At 35.5% G+C, this 14,660-nt stretch overlaps 1 protein-coding gene and 1 long non-coding RNA gene across 7 annotated transcripts in view; one reads left to right on the top strand and one right to left on the bottom strand.

The window, feature by feature from the left end:
• The window catches only part of AKAP6 (A-kinase anchoring protein 6), a 269,501-nt gene extending 255,314 nt beyond the window's left edge, over nucleotides 1–14,187 (top strand). For 2 of the 4 annotated variants that reach the window (XM_048306920.1, XM_048306922.1), the window contains exon 13: nucleotides 4,741–14,187. In XM_048306920.1, coding sequence (XP_048162877.1) covers nucleotides 4,741–8,160 — 3,420 coding nt within the window. In that variant the 3' untranslated portion in view covers nucleotides 8,161–14,187. The remainder of the gene's footprint in view (nucleotides 1–4,740) is intronic. The other 2 variants (XM_048306921.1, XM_048306923.1) reach the window with 2 other exon arrangements.
• The window catches only part of LOC125327475, a 111,524-nt gene that overhangs the window by 45,550 nt on the left and 51,314 nt on the right, over nucleotides 1–14,660 (bottom strand). The gene's annotated exons all lie outside the window — the stretch shown is intronic.

Here is a 14,660-nt window from a genome sequence, read left to right as displayed (position 1 = left end):
TGGCTTAATAAGTTTATTTCTTCCCATTAACATTTTCTGCAGATTAACTGGTTAGCCATTAAACATGAACTCTACAAGCATTTAAGCACACACCTTACTGTGCTCACAAGAGTTATCCCACTGAAATGGGAATGCTTTCCTGAGCAAAATAGTTTTGGGTTCAAAGTAGGAATAGCTAAACTCCTTAAAGCAGCACTTTCAAACACATTAGAATTAATTTAACCTTTCACTCTTCTGAGTCTATAATTGATTATTCACTTAATCATGCTTAAAACTTTTCATGCAACAATAAATGCCTCCTAAGTGTTGTTTATCTAGTGGTAACATGTAAAAAATAGGAATATGCATAATATTGTGCATCTTCTGATTCTTATTACATTGGGTTTTTTTTACTTTCTTGGTCAAAACTATTTGCCTTTTCTTACTCTGAACCATGTGACCATAGAGAACTTCTCTAAATTTAGTGGTATTTAGTGACTTTATGATGACAGAAGCCACCCTGACCTACTTTAAAACTACCCATTTTTAAAAAAATTAAATATAAATTTATACTCACACACTCTTGCACATATGAAAAACAGGTTTCTCAATTCCAGGAAAATTAGTGCCATCAATTACACAAGCTGGTATCCAAAAAGTTTCTGCCCAACAGGATGGTACCTTTGCGACATGTTTTGCCACAGACTTCAGCAAAGCCAGGGATTAAGAGTCAACACGAGGCTCACCCCATTGAAATGTGAAGCTCTGTAGCACACTCCAAGATTCTCTTTAAATACAGTCTGTCTTAGATGTGGAGATCAGCATGTCTGTCTGTGATAGACCCCTTCCTTTTTGGGTATTTGCATTTCAAGAATGGATCATAGAATCATAGAATCATAAAATCAGGGAATGTTTTGGGTTAGAAGGGACCTTAAACATCATTTAGTTCCAATCCCCCTGCCATGGACAGGGATCCCTTTCATTAGACCAAGTCACTCAGATACCTTGACCCAGGCTAGGTAGAACTTCCTCTGGAGTCTGTAAGTGCAAACTCTCTAGGAAAGCCTCATTCATAATCAACTGAAACAAAATAAAGAGCATGGTGCAGCTCTTTCACAAGTAAAGTTTTCCCAGTTGGAAATGGCAGTAGGAGATTTATCTGCTTTGTGTAAAAGATGAATTATACAATACTATACAGTTCTTTTGAATGAAAAACATAGACAGAAGAAACAACACCATTTTTTTCCCAATAAAGTGAGCAAACAATTTACCTCTGACTCTATCTGACATTTATCACTTGTACCCTCCTCTGTACAACATCAAGTAAAGGATAAGGTTGGCGAATTTTAAACATTCTTTTGGCAAGACCTAGTAATCTATTACTATCATGATAACTCTAACCATCCAGCACCCTACCTCTGCACTGAGCAGCCTGAAAAAGAGACATCTGATATGATAAAAATAGTCCTTTGAAATTCCTAGGTTTTTACCTTGCTGCTGCTGTCAGTGCAAATGTAGGCTGGAGTGACACCACCTTCCATTCTTCACTCAGAGATTTACTCAAGAGGCTAGGGTGTGGCTCTTCCAAAAACTACCTCAGTGTCTGTCTCGTTTGAACAGTTCACTAAATTTTGTAAAAAAATATATCAAGAATATAAATCTGTACTAAAAATGCCAAATACAAAATGTTTGTGACTTAAGCTGAGTGGTTTGTTTCCAAGTTAAAACTTTGTCTGTATTTGGGAAGGGCTGCCAATATAGTTGATAACCACTAAATTTGTAGTTCAAGGGATATGATGTTTATAACTACAGTAGTAATTCACTAATATCAATTTAGTCAGTTCCTTGGACAGAAAAAGCTATATTGGTGAAATGACCATATCTACACAAGAGTCTTTGCAAGTATAACCAACAATCAGAAATAAAATAAAATAAAATAAAATAAAATAAAATAAAATAAAATCCTTTAGCATCAAGCTAAGCCTGTAAAACTTCTGAGTATGTGCCAGGACTTGGAAAAGCATATGCATTTGAAGAATAAAAAAATAGGCTTTGAAGTGGGGAACACTCAGTGAAGATGAATGGGCTGAGGTCACAACTCTACATGTTTTATTGTTTTAGTCCATCTGACTTGCTGAACAAACAAGGCAGCCAAGTGCTGATTTACAGAGGGAAGGTTATCTTCCTGACCAATAAGGACCAAATGTTTTGTTTTGAGAAACAGAACCAGATTCTATGGTACATAAAATCCTTGGAACCTGCTGCTGATTTCCTGCCTTCAGTAATTTCTTCTTGCAGCTGGCAGAAGCTTAAAACAGTAAAATCAAGCAGTTTAGGAAACTTCCCACAGCACTGTCTTCCTAATGCTGAGTACGACAGAGTTGTAAAACAAGACACAGAGAAAATGAGCCATTGAATCTGATTTTTTTTTAATCTAACAGGTTTTCAAATGAACTTAATTATAGTCATTCTCTTGCATTTTACTTAAATGTTAGTTAAGGGTCAGCTACAGGTGGGAAACTGGGTCCAACTAAGTACAAACCAGGAGCTTTTAGTAAAACATGGCAAACTGGCAAATCCAAATAAAGATTTCTGAACTCCACAATACAGAGCAGTACAAAACTGCTCTGATAGCCATAGCTGTCTAGCAAATGGGTGTTTTCATGGGAATTTAACTTTAGCCAATGTCTCATGGGGGAGAAAAAAAGGACTCTAGCAAAGGTACTCTATAAAACCTTTGGGGTAGGTAGATCCACAGAGAGACTCTAGGTTTCAGTATTAGTCATGACAGATTCACAAAATACCCAAGGCTTCCTAACCTGCCAAGAAGGAAAAAATTATTTCATGCCTACATTCCTATCCATTATTATGTGCAATATCTTAACACAGCTGCAGTACTCAGGGACCTACATTACAGCTAAGCCCAATGAAGCATGAGGACACAGATTTATCAACTAAGTTAATAACTGCATCACCCTGTTGAATGGTGGATAGCTACTCTGCCCAGTTTGGAGAAAATAATTCCTCCTGATTCCCTTTGATTGTTTTAGCCTTTGGATTACTGGACATACTGGGATGATATAGCCTTGTGTCTTGCACAGAACAATGCCACCTATATCCATAATTAAATAGTCACTGGAGCAGAGGTTTGGCACTGTCTGTGTCTCTTGCAGGTCAAACATGACAAACACAGCACTGCAGGACAAAATTCTCCTCATCTATCTATGACCAAATTAATATTTAATTGTTTTATGCAAAATGACACAGGACAAACAAGCTTCTTTTCAGAACAGCATGTAGATAGGGCTTCTCCTGAGAGAATAGCTTGGTTCATATCTCTTATGACCAGTCTGACAAAGTGTCCCATGCCCAAAATCAGTGTCCTAACTATTGAGCTCACAAAAGGGCTGAGCAGCTTTAGTTCTTACTTCAAAGAGAGTTTCCAGCTGAGAGTCAAAGTCAGAAGTATGTGCCTTTCCCTGCACAATTAACCTTGGCCTAGTCTTGATGAATCTAAGTCAGTGACTAAGTTGTGCAGAACTGCACTTCGTTGGAGTACAGCCTCATTTTATCTGCTTTATGTTTGCTGGGATTTGCTCTTGCTATTTGGCATGATGTCAATGCTGTATTTGCAAAACAACACTTACTCAAAGAAAATTAGAGAAAGCAAGTGATCAGAGTTGAAAGGTTTTCTTGGAAGAAGTGTTTGTGTTTCTGGATACAGTGATCACTGTTCAGCTGGTCAGATGATTTAAACTGAAGAATTCGACATTAGTCAACAGTTCTATTACAAGACTCCTTGTATAAGCAATGCCTTCTCTAATATGGAGGCCTCTCAGTAAATACAAAAGTAAAGTGAAATTAATTTGTGCTCAGCCCTCAAATCAGGGACCATTTCAGTCTTATTTTCAAGGGCTTAAAATGGTTTGGTTGGCCACTCGACAAATCACATTTGAGTGAGAAAAGTTGTCAAGGTGTTCTTCCTCTTCCACACATTTCTAGAATGAACAATTCTTGTTATCATATGTCCTGAGTCATAATAACCAACATTATTGGAAAGTTACAAAAGTCCTTAAAAAAGAAAATTAAGTTTAGCTCATTTGTTTGTCAGTCCTTTTCCAGAGAAAGGTACCAGGGCAGGCATTTTTTGAAACTCATATAGTACTTAGTTTTTCAGCTGAAGATATTAACATTCATTAGTCTTACTTGTTATTTTTACTGCCTTTATTATCAAGTAAAGAATAGATACAAATTTTAATAAAAAATTCATCAAGAATTTGTGATCTGTTGTTTTAAAATTGACAACACTGAAGTTTGTTATAAACATTTCAAAAATCCTTTCTTATACCCTTTATATATTAACTATTTTAAACTTAAGCAGGCTAAGAGAGATTTTCATATATCCAACACAATTGCATGGTTTTTACTAACACACTCCTGTGTGATTCTTAGTTAAAACTTACTATATATAAAGTGACCAACCACCATTAATGAATATTAAAGAAAATTCAAATTTCTGTATTATATTTTGACATCAAATAAGAAGAAAAAACTAAGAAGTCTAAGAAATCTTTCAAAATGCAATAAGTTTCATTTTAATTGATCATTGTAATAGCACACAAGAGGTAACAAAATTAAAAGGCTATTAGTGATCACTGTTCCAAAAATGCACTTTACTTCCATTAACTTACATGATTTCAATGGAAGCACATTTCAAGTACAGCTGTAAATATTTTTAATCTTTGACTTTTTCTTTTACAGGAGCCCCTAAATGTTATTGATCCCAGTTTGATGGATCTAAATGGTCCAAGTGAAGATGCACTAGAATGGGATGAAACTGACATAAGTAATAAGCTGATCAGTATTCACGAAGACTTAAGTGATCCTGATCAGGAGCTCAAGGATGATCTAAACCAGAAACCTGCTTCAGAAGAATGTGGTGATAATGATGTGAATGAAGATGAAAATATCAGTAATCGTGGAATTCCTCTTTATTCTCCCAACATTACTTCCCCTCCAAATCCTCACATCTATCAGGTCTATAGTCTTCATAATATTGAATTATCAGAAAAAAAACATATGCCTTTTTTGAAAAAAACATCCAGACTCTCGGATGTAATGCAGTCTAACATTTTAAACAAAAGTCTTAGTAAAGACTCATCATTTTCATCTACCAAATCCCTGCCAGATCTAATAGGAGGGACCACATTGGCAAAACCATGTAACTACATGTATCAGAGTGGAAACATAAGCAGGCATTCTGAGAGTGAGAGTGGGATAGTGAGTGAATGTGATACAGAAACTACTAATAATTCAGAAATTTTTTTGCTAAATGATATTGAAAGCAGTCAGAGTAATCCTGAAATAGGGCATGTGGAAAGTCAAGTGGATGATGTAATAAAACCAAAACTAAAGCAAGATGAAGAAGATCATACTAGTCTTTCAGACGATTTCCAATTGGCTCCTTCTGCATATTGTGGAAGTGAAAATGATGAGAATTTGGACAGCATTACCATGTCTAACCCTGGTTGTCTAGAAGAATTGCAAGGAAAACATGAAGTGTTTACATTTTATGATTACTCATATCTTCAAGGCTCCAAATTCAAATTACCAGAGATAATCAAACAATCACAGATTGAAAAGACACATACAGAGGGTAGTTTGTTTCATGACTTTTGTTTTGACAAAATACCTGGCAAATCTGAACATAGGTCTGGAGAGTCACAACCAGATGGGTTTATTCATGATCATACCCTGGCAAATATCTGTGGAGAATCAGATCCCAATTCCTGTAAATCCACAGAAACTGTAAGAAAATTACCTGTTACAGAGAATATAAGACAGGTTTCAACTTTATCTCATAGTTCTTCTTTAGAATCTCTGTCTGTAGTAGGTGATTTGTTCAGCTCAGGTATTTTTAAAAGTGGAGATGGTCTTCAGCGAAGCACCTCTTTGGAGAGCTGGCTGACTTCCTACAAAAGCAATGAAGACCTTTTTAGTCATCATGGCTCTGGAGACATAAGCGCAAGCAGTGATTCTGTTGGAGAGCTCAGTAAAAGGACATTAGATCTTTTGAATCGCTTAGAGAATATCCAGAGTCCTTCAGCTCAAAAAATAAAGCGAAGCATCTCTGATATAACACTCCAAAGTAGCTCTCAAAAAATGTCTTTTACTGGACAGATGTCTCTAGATATTGCATCTTCAATCAATGAAGATTCAGCAGCTTCTCTCACTGAACTCAGCAGCAGTGAGGATCTTTCTCTCTGCTCTGAAGACATTGTACTACACAGAAATAAAATACCAGATTCAAATGCATCATTTAGAAAACATCTTAATAGATCTGTAGCTGATGAGAGCGATGTCAATGTCAGCATGATTGTTAATGTCTCCTGCACTTCTGCTTGTACTGATGATGAAGATGACAGTGATTTGCTTTCAAGTTCCACCCTTACCTTAACTGAGGAAGAGCTAGGTATCAAAGATGAAGATGACGACTCCAGTATAGCAACTGATGAGGATATTTATGAAGAATGCAATTTAATTTCAGGACTTGATTATATAAAAAATGAACTCCAAACCTGGATTAGACCAAAATTTTCCTTGACAAGGGAGAAGAGAAAAAGTAACCTCAGTGATGAAATTCAGCGCAGTAAAGAAGTTTGTAATGAGACATCAAAAGCCACAGATACATTAAACATTGAAACACTATTGAATGGTTCAGTACAGAAAATATCAGAAAATAATGGCAATAGTAAGAATATACCGCGTGACCGTGAAAAAGGGACAAAGAGTCACCCAATCAAAGACATCTCTCAGGTTGTGAAGGATCAGCTTGTGGATGATATGGAGAATGGCAATGTTGAAAATACTCTTGGCAGTCAAAAGGAAGGTCTTGTTAAAGTAGCAGCAACCCTCAAAACTCATGCATCACTTGATGTCAGAGAAGCTGAAAATGAATGTGGTGTCTGTGAAGCATTTACAGATAGTTCAGATGATTCACATATGGATGGCAAGGAGACTGTTCTGTCCTCAGCTGGATCCAGAAGCTCTCCAAGAGAATGTCAAAGTCATCTTCAGCCTGATCATCACTCTGTTCCTTCCTCTCCTGCAAAAAAGCCTTGCCTTGAATCTTCCTCAGAAATTAATTCTGTAGGTGTACAGGACACAGCTTTACAGCCATCCTTACCTAATTGTCAACAGCATAGAATAAACACTGAAAAAATTCCTGATTGCTGTGCAGCCTTGAAATCCAGTGAAGTAGAATGCAACGCATCAGCCAATGGTCTTGATTTGTGCTGTAACTGTGAATCGGCTGATTTTGATAAAAAAACCATGGAAGATGGCTCAGTACACAATTTTGTGAGGGAGATAATAGACATGGCATCAACAGCTTTGAAAAGTAAGTCACAACCAGAATGTGAGTCATCTGCTCCAGCTTCATTAGCGCAGATCAAGGAAAAAGTGTTAGAACACTCTCACAGACCCATCCAGCTAAGAAAAGGGGACTTCTATTCTTATCTTTCACTTTCTTCTCATGATAGTGACTGTGGAGAGGTAATCAAATACATAGAGGAAAAGAGCAGCACTCCTGTGCCACTGGATTTCACAGATGAGAGAGAAAATATTGAATGCTTCTTTGAAGCCTGTCCTGAGGAAGAACGGGTTGAGCAGCAGCAGCAGTCTATTTCTAATGGTTCTTCTGAAGCACAAGTAGAGCAGCAGCAACCTATTTCTAACCCTATTTCTGAAACATCTGTGGAGTCACTAGGTGAAGTGGGTCCAGAGTCATTAGAAGTTAAAACTTCTTCTGAAGGTAGGGATTTATCTTTCTTATGTGGGGATGGCAATGATATAAATGTTCCAAATACTAACAAACATTGTGCATCAAGCAATTTGAAAAATGCTGATGATAATTTGCTGTTTTCAGATGGAAAAACTGAAAGTTTGGAAAAGAATTCTCCAGAAATTAGCACTAAAGAGAATAGTGCAGGAAAATCACCTGGAACAGCAGAGAAAAAAGGATGTGTTGCTGCTTCTGAAGAGGCTTCAGCTACAGAGTTTCAGATAAAGCTTGGCCATTCACAGAAAAAGGATTTTTTGCATCAGAACAGAAAAACTCTTACTTGTGAAGAAAATCTCCTGAAACTTCATAAGGACAGACATATAAATATGCACAGATAGAATGTAACCCTCTCCAGGCACATAGATTATTCTAAAAACAGGTATGTACTCTACAAGTTGCACCTTTTTTTTACTTTTTTTTTTTTTAAACTTTTTTGTACAATGAAAGTTGAGTCATCAGCCGGGGCTTCTGTTTCATGATAGTGCTATATCATTTGTTTTGATTACACTATAATCCCAGTTTACATGCCACTAGTCAACAAATGCAGTGAATACTAATTGCTTTTTGCCCTTTGGCTTTGCACTGACTGGAGCTGCTCCCTTCTGGAACAAGTCTGCTATCTTGCAGAACCTGGGAATTCTTCAAACATAATATATCAGCCTCCTTTCCATCCTCAGCTGAGGGAACCAGAAACCAGCTCTGCTCATTGATGCCTTTCTCTGCAGTCAGCTGGTCTTAGGAGGAATTCAAAAGCATTTGATGAAGCTGAACTTCCAGTTCTACAAGAACTAATTTATTTAACTAGTGAGTTCTACAATATTTCCAGACAAATCATGAAGAATGGCTAAGCAGACTGGAGAATAGAGAGATAATAAGTCATCTCTTGTTGTCAGTTTACCATGCTCTAAATTCAGTAAGCCACTATTAAGAACACAATTCTTACAACACAGTGTTAGGCCAAAAGCTGAGGTTGCCAAAACAACAAATCTTTACAACTTCCTGAAAGTGTATAATGTGAGGGTAATGGAGATGGAAACTGATAGTCAACCAGCAGTACTGCAATCTTTGGTTCTATTTTGTGGTAAGCATTTTGAAACATGTATGAGATGGTGGAACCTAAGGTAAAAAGGTGGTCCTGATCTCTACCAAAGTTTGAAAGTGGTTCAAATCTGGACTTTCTGACCTCACATAAATGTCGAACAATAACTGCACATTTAACAACAGATGAGGATCTCCAAAGCAACTTTTGGATCAGCTCCTAGCATGCAGCACTGCTCCTTTGAGTCTCACTAGTTTGGTGACCCAAAAGCCAGCACAGCTCTATCAAATGCACTAGTCTTTGGAAACACTCCTCCAGTAGACCACAGCCAGAATGGCAACTCAAATGCCAATCCAATTCCAAATGCCACTGCTTGCCAGAAGCTGTAGCAAGGGAATTTCAATAAAACACAAGGCTAAGCATGGGACAGGTTTCCCTGAGAAGTTCTTGAATCTCCACCTGTGGAGATTTTCAAAATTCAAGTGGATGTGGCCCTGAATATTCTTTTCTACCTTTGAAAACAGCCTTCCTTTGAACAGGAGGTTGCACCAGTTGATGTTCAAGTTTCCTTCCAACCTAAGTTATGCTATGATTCCATGATGTTGCCAGGAGAAAAGGCTGTTATTCATCACTGCCCACGGAAACCATTAGTACTCTCCTGTTGCAAACCATGTAGCTGTAGCAGAGGATCTCATCCAATTTATAAAAAAAACATTTCTTTGCTGCTCTTAGAGATCTAACTTCCTCATTTTTGATTTTGGTGTGTTGTATTACTATGCTTTGGGCTTTTCATTTATTGGTTGTTTACCCAGCATTCACATTCATGTATATATATCTAGCAAAGCCTTTAGGTTATGACAACAATAGCTTGCCGCTATCTCAACACATCTCTGACTAATGCATTATCTTGGAACCATCATAGCAAAGAGGATATTTCTGGAATGGCTTTGAAATAGGCTATCATGACCTGCTGATTACCAATTAGGTTAATACTTGGACACATCCAAACAACTGGAGAAGTAATGGAAATCAACTATGAATTACAAAAGTCATAGATGATACTATGTATTCTAGAATTAAATTCAATGGATTAGGTGTATATAAAAGCCTCTATCTGGAAATTGAGATGATGACAAAAGTCTGAGGTTGTTAACTGAAAATGATGTAAACATAAGCTTTCCAAGTTACTGTTTTATTAGTTTTCTTATTTTTTCCACTCATTTTTATAATATTATTTTGAGGAAAAATGCTTGCTGTAGTGAGTGTGATTTTATCCTTGTTCTCATTCTTTCACTGATGAAGATAATGACATGTCTTTTCAATTTATCAATACTTTTCCTCTGAGGATCTCAAAATACTGCATAAACTTACCTCACTCTTCAGAACTTCATAGTTACTTGCATGATAGCCAGATGGTTTTATTTATAAGACTGGATATAAAAAATATGCAGTTTGTGTGAGGACTAAGATTGGACATGCAGAATAGATTTAATAATAAATGTCCCACAATGCAATAAAATATAATGCAGAATCTGTATACAACAACTTAATAGGGTTATGTTATAGCTTCCACTTTTGCCCAGGGGTTAACATATTATTTTAAGAGAACAAAGCCCTTCACACTACATTCCCACCTTTTCTACACAGGAAGATACACTGGTTCTTAACTTGTACATATAGCATTACTTCCTTGGGAACTATGTACTGTATCATTCCCAGTAGTAAAGTTCTAGAATACATATAGTTTATCTCTGACACACCAAAAATAAAAATATGAGCTGCTAGGTTTGGTTTCACTAAAGTCTGAGCTCCCTTCCCCCATTCACAAGCTTGATGCTTTAACTTCATCTCTCATGCTATGGGGAATGAATTACAGAAGCAATCTATCCTAATTTGTTAACTTATTCAAATAACAGTTATTATACTTAACTATGCTAAAGATTATCTTTTTGGTGGCAGATTGTTTATTTTTTGATGAGGCTAATTACTGATTTTCCAAAGGTAATTTACATTTATTACTAATACATCTTTTAAAATGTGACAGATAAATGTTGTTCCCATAAGTGTATTATGAAAAAAGTTACTATTTAAAAACACATTATTTAATTTGAAAGATAAATGGCAAACACCATTATTTTTCCTGAAGCACCTGTGCTGTAAGCTCATTTAAATGTGTAATTCCATGTGTAGCTGCAATACTTAGAAAGAAAAAAATCTATAGTATATGTGTACCTTAAATGTATAATGAGAATTCAAAGCTGAAAAAGGCATGGTTTCAAATGTAGGTTGATTTTGTACTGTTTTAGTATTTACTTTGGCTGTACAGGAGAATAAAACTAATAGTGAATAAATATTTTTGTCAAATATTGCAATCCCGTTGTTTAACAGTGTGCTACAAAAAAAAAAACCAAACCATTGTGGGAAAATTATAACAATTCTATGGGCAGGCTCAAAAATATCTCTGACAGCACTGACTAGTCTTTCACATGAGCCAACATGGAGTTCTCCAACAGAGGTGCTCATAAAACTATGCTGATTTTATTTCTCAGTTAGGGGTCACCTTGAAAGATCTATCTGCACATGAGATCATGTGATCTTCTGCTGTCACTGTGACCCATGACTCACCAACTGGGATGGGAACTTTCAGTTACAAATTCAATATGCATAGAGATCAATACATTCAGGACATTTATGTGTTTTATCCAAAGTATTTTCCAGAGGATGCCTTAGAATTCTGGGTGTAATCTGTTAGTTCTTGCAACTAAATCCAAAAAGCTATTTCCTTACTTCTGTAATTTAAATTTAGGTTTTAACTTAATTTAAGGGAAAAATAATTTACTTGCACTTAAGAAAACTAAATTGATTTTATCTGACAGTGCTGCAATATTAGATAGAATATTCTGCCACTTATTATCACCAGGAGAAACCCAGCACTGATGCTCAAAGAGCCTGACTGTTATTTCCTGCTCAGCAATAGATTTTTTGTATGACTTTTTCCTTCCTTGTCTCAGTTTTTTTAGCAACAAGATAATGAGAATAATGATCAATGAGACCTATGAAGAATAGCTTATTTACTTAAAAGTATTTTGAGATCCACAGATAAAAGATGGTGCATAAATGCAAAGGACTGTTAGCTATTTATTTACTACAGAAAAAAAAAAAAAAACAAGTTTACATAATAGTTATTATATATTAATTTACTTTTAGAGACTGGAACTACAATAATAATCTAAATGTTTGCTTACTTTTTTTTTCCCTAGAGATTTTTATAGGGAAGTAAATAATATAAAGTTTCTTTATAGAGTTTAAAACAGTCTGACTTTTTAGCTCCTTACAATACCCGATTTTAAAAAAGCTAAATAAAGAGAGAATCATGTATTGAAATCTATGAATTACATAATTTTTGAAAAACTTGACATAATCCATCAGTGAGACTTTTCTTGCTCATGCCAGAACTGTAGAAAGCTTTTGATACAATCTTCCCCTTTATTCAGATCAGTTCTTCATTAATATCTAAACAGATGGTTGAGCTTTTCACTATTTTCAAGTAAGTGTATTTCTTGTATAAATGGGGAGGAATGTGGTCAGTTACAGCAAAGAAGATCAAAGGAGATGGTAACTGGATAGATCCAGATATTCCTGCTTAACTTGGAAGGCACATAATGCATGTCTGGAGTGCCTCCTAGGAAATGCCTATGAGATGTACTTTGCACTAATCTTTGAGCTGTATTCTGACAGTTATTTTTTCATAATTCTCATCATAAGCCAATGCTCTTTGTTGAATAGCTTAACTCTAAACTCTGAGCTGGATAATTCTGTAGTATGCAAATTCAACTCATTGCTGGTACTAGAAATGTCTAAATAGCTATTTACAATTTAAAAATGCAATGATGACACTGACAATTCTATTCACAGACCACTTCTGTGACAATCTTTTCCTCCTCTCCATTGAAGTCCCATTATATATGTTTGCACAAATATTAAAATAATTGTTGGATAGATCTTTTTGTTGCTTGACTTTTGAAAATTTCTATGTTTTCATTGGTTGGTGCACTTCTGAGTGTGCTGAAGGTAAGTTTGCAGGTAAGGATGAAGACAAATCCAGGGAAAAGGTCTGATGTGATGAATACCCTTGTTTCTTTAGAAAAACAGTCTTTAGGAAAATCAGTGACTTTTCTACATCAGTTCATTTTTTTACACTAACTTGTACCTCAGGCTATTAATAGTCATTGTTTGCTTACTGTATGCTTCTGCATTAAAGGCTCTGGCATGTGACCATTAATGGCTATCTATTATTGTTCTGGAAGACCTATGTTTGGAAAATAAAACTTCATTTTCTGTAACCTACTATTACTTTTTTGTTTCCTTTTAGAAACTTGGCTGCAATTCAGGTGCAGGTTCATCCTGTAAACCCTGGGATGACCTCCAATTCCATTGTATCACTGCCTTTCATTAGACTGACTCCCAAGACAATTTTTTTTTCCAAATGTTGTTTGTCCATGTTGGCTTTGTGGTCAGGCTGCATATGCTATTCCTATTTCAGTGATCATTTCTTTTGTAGCAAGGCCATTTGCTTTCATATGGATTCCACTCCCAAGCTACCTCTAATGACCTTCCCTTCCTAAATTGGATGCTCCTGTGCTACTTATCACTGGTTCTGTTCGTTAAAGTTCTATAGAATTCACGATCAGCCTGGTTCATCTTTTCAGAGTTGTACCTGTCAGTACTCTTCTATTTTATGTAACAAATTTAATATTTATCTGTATAATGCATAAGTTTATTGAAACTATTTTGCTTTTAAAGTGACTATTTTGTTGGATTGCAGCAAAAAGAAGTCATTGGTCCTCCTGATTCAATACATCTAAAAATTAAGCAATTAAAATAAATGGAATTTTATTTATTGAATTTAAAAATTTAATCTATGCAACACTTCAAGAAACAACTACATAGTGTTGTATATTAGAAACTGTTGACATTCTACTGAATTAAGTATTGCATTTTGGGTTTTTATGCTTCTTGAGGTGGTAATGAGAAAAAAAGTTTTTAAAAAATGTGTGCCTTGCTGTATTTCTTATACCATTTATTAAAAAGCTGCTTTCACAGTAAAATTATGTTGGTTTGAAAGGAGGAAATAGCAAGGTTAAGATGTGTGAATAATTTCTGTATATATGTATAACCAACTGCAAACATTGATGTATAATGACAGTATAAAATGCTTTCATGTTTGTGATGTCCAGTGATGTGGAAATTATAAGCCTTAAAATCATTAGATTGCATGGTAATTAGAATTGGCATAATAAACATAGTTTACTGGGGAAAAAATAAAGCAGAATTGGTGATCTGTTTTACCTGCGTTCCAAGCACAGAATGCTTTATCAAAATTCAGGAGAATATGGTTTTCTTTGCAAATATTTCCTAGAGATACATGACTTCTTAACTGGTAAAGATATGTATTAACTAACTCAGAGGTAAAGAACTTTGTCATTAAAGATTCTGCAGGTATTTTGGGCCAAACAAGGAGACACAAATATTTAGTATCTTATATAGTATTTTATAGGAATATTTTCATTGTTTATCAGTAACAGTTTGTTGACCAATTCTTAAAATTTCATTCATTTAAATAATTATATTGAATCAGCTCTCCCTATCTAGACACTCTAGCAGTTGGCTGTTTTGGTGACTTAGATTGTACATTTGAAGTGTTTTTATATTGTGCTAAAACTATTTTGAGTGGCCAAAAAAAGCCAGCCAGCCAGCTTTATAAGCTTAACTCTGAAAACATGGCATTCTTCTCCTAAA

Source organism: Corvus hawaiiensis, chromosome 6, assembly GCF_020740725.1.
Source record: "Corvus hawaiiensis isolate bCorHaw1 chromosome 6, bCorHaw1.pri.cur, whole genome shotgun sequence".
In the NCBI taxonomy this organism is placed as follows: Eukaryota; Metazoa; Chordata; class Aves; order Passeriformes; family Corvidae; genus Corvus; species Corvus hawaiiensis.
Note: the sequence above shows the minus strand (reverse complement) of the source record. Positions and strands in the feature narration are given on the sequence as shown.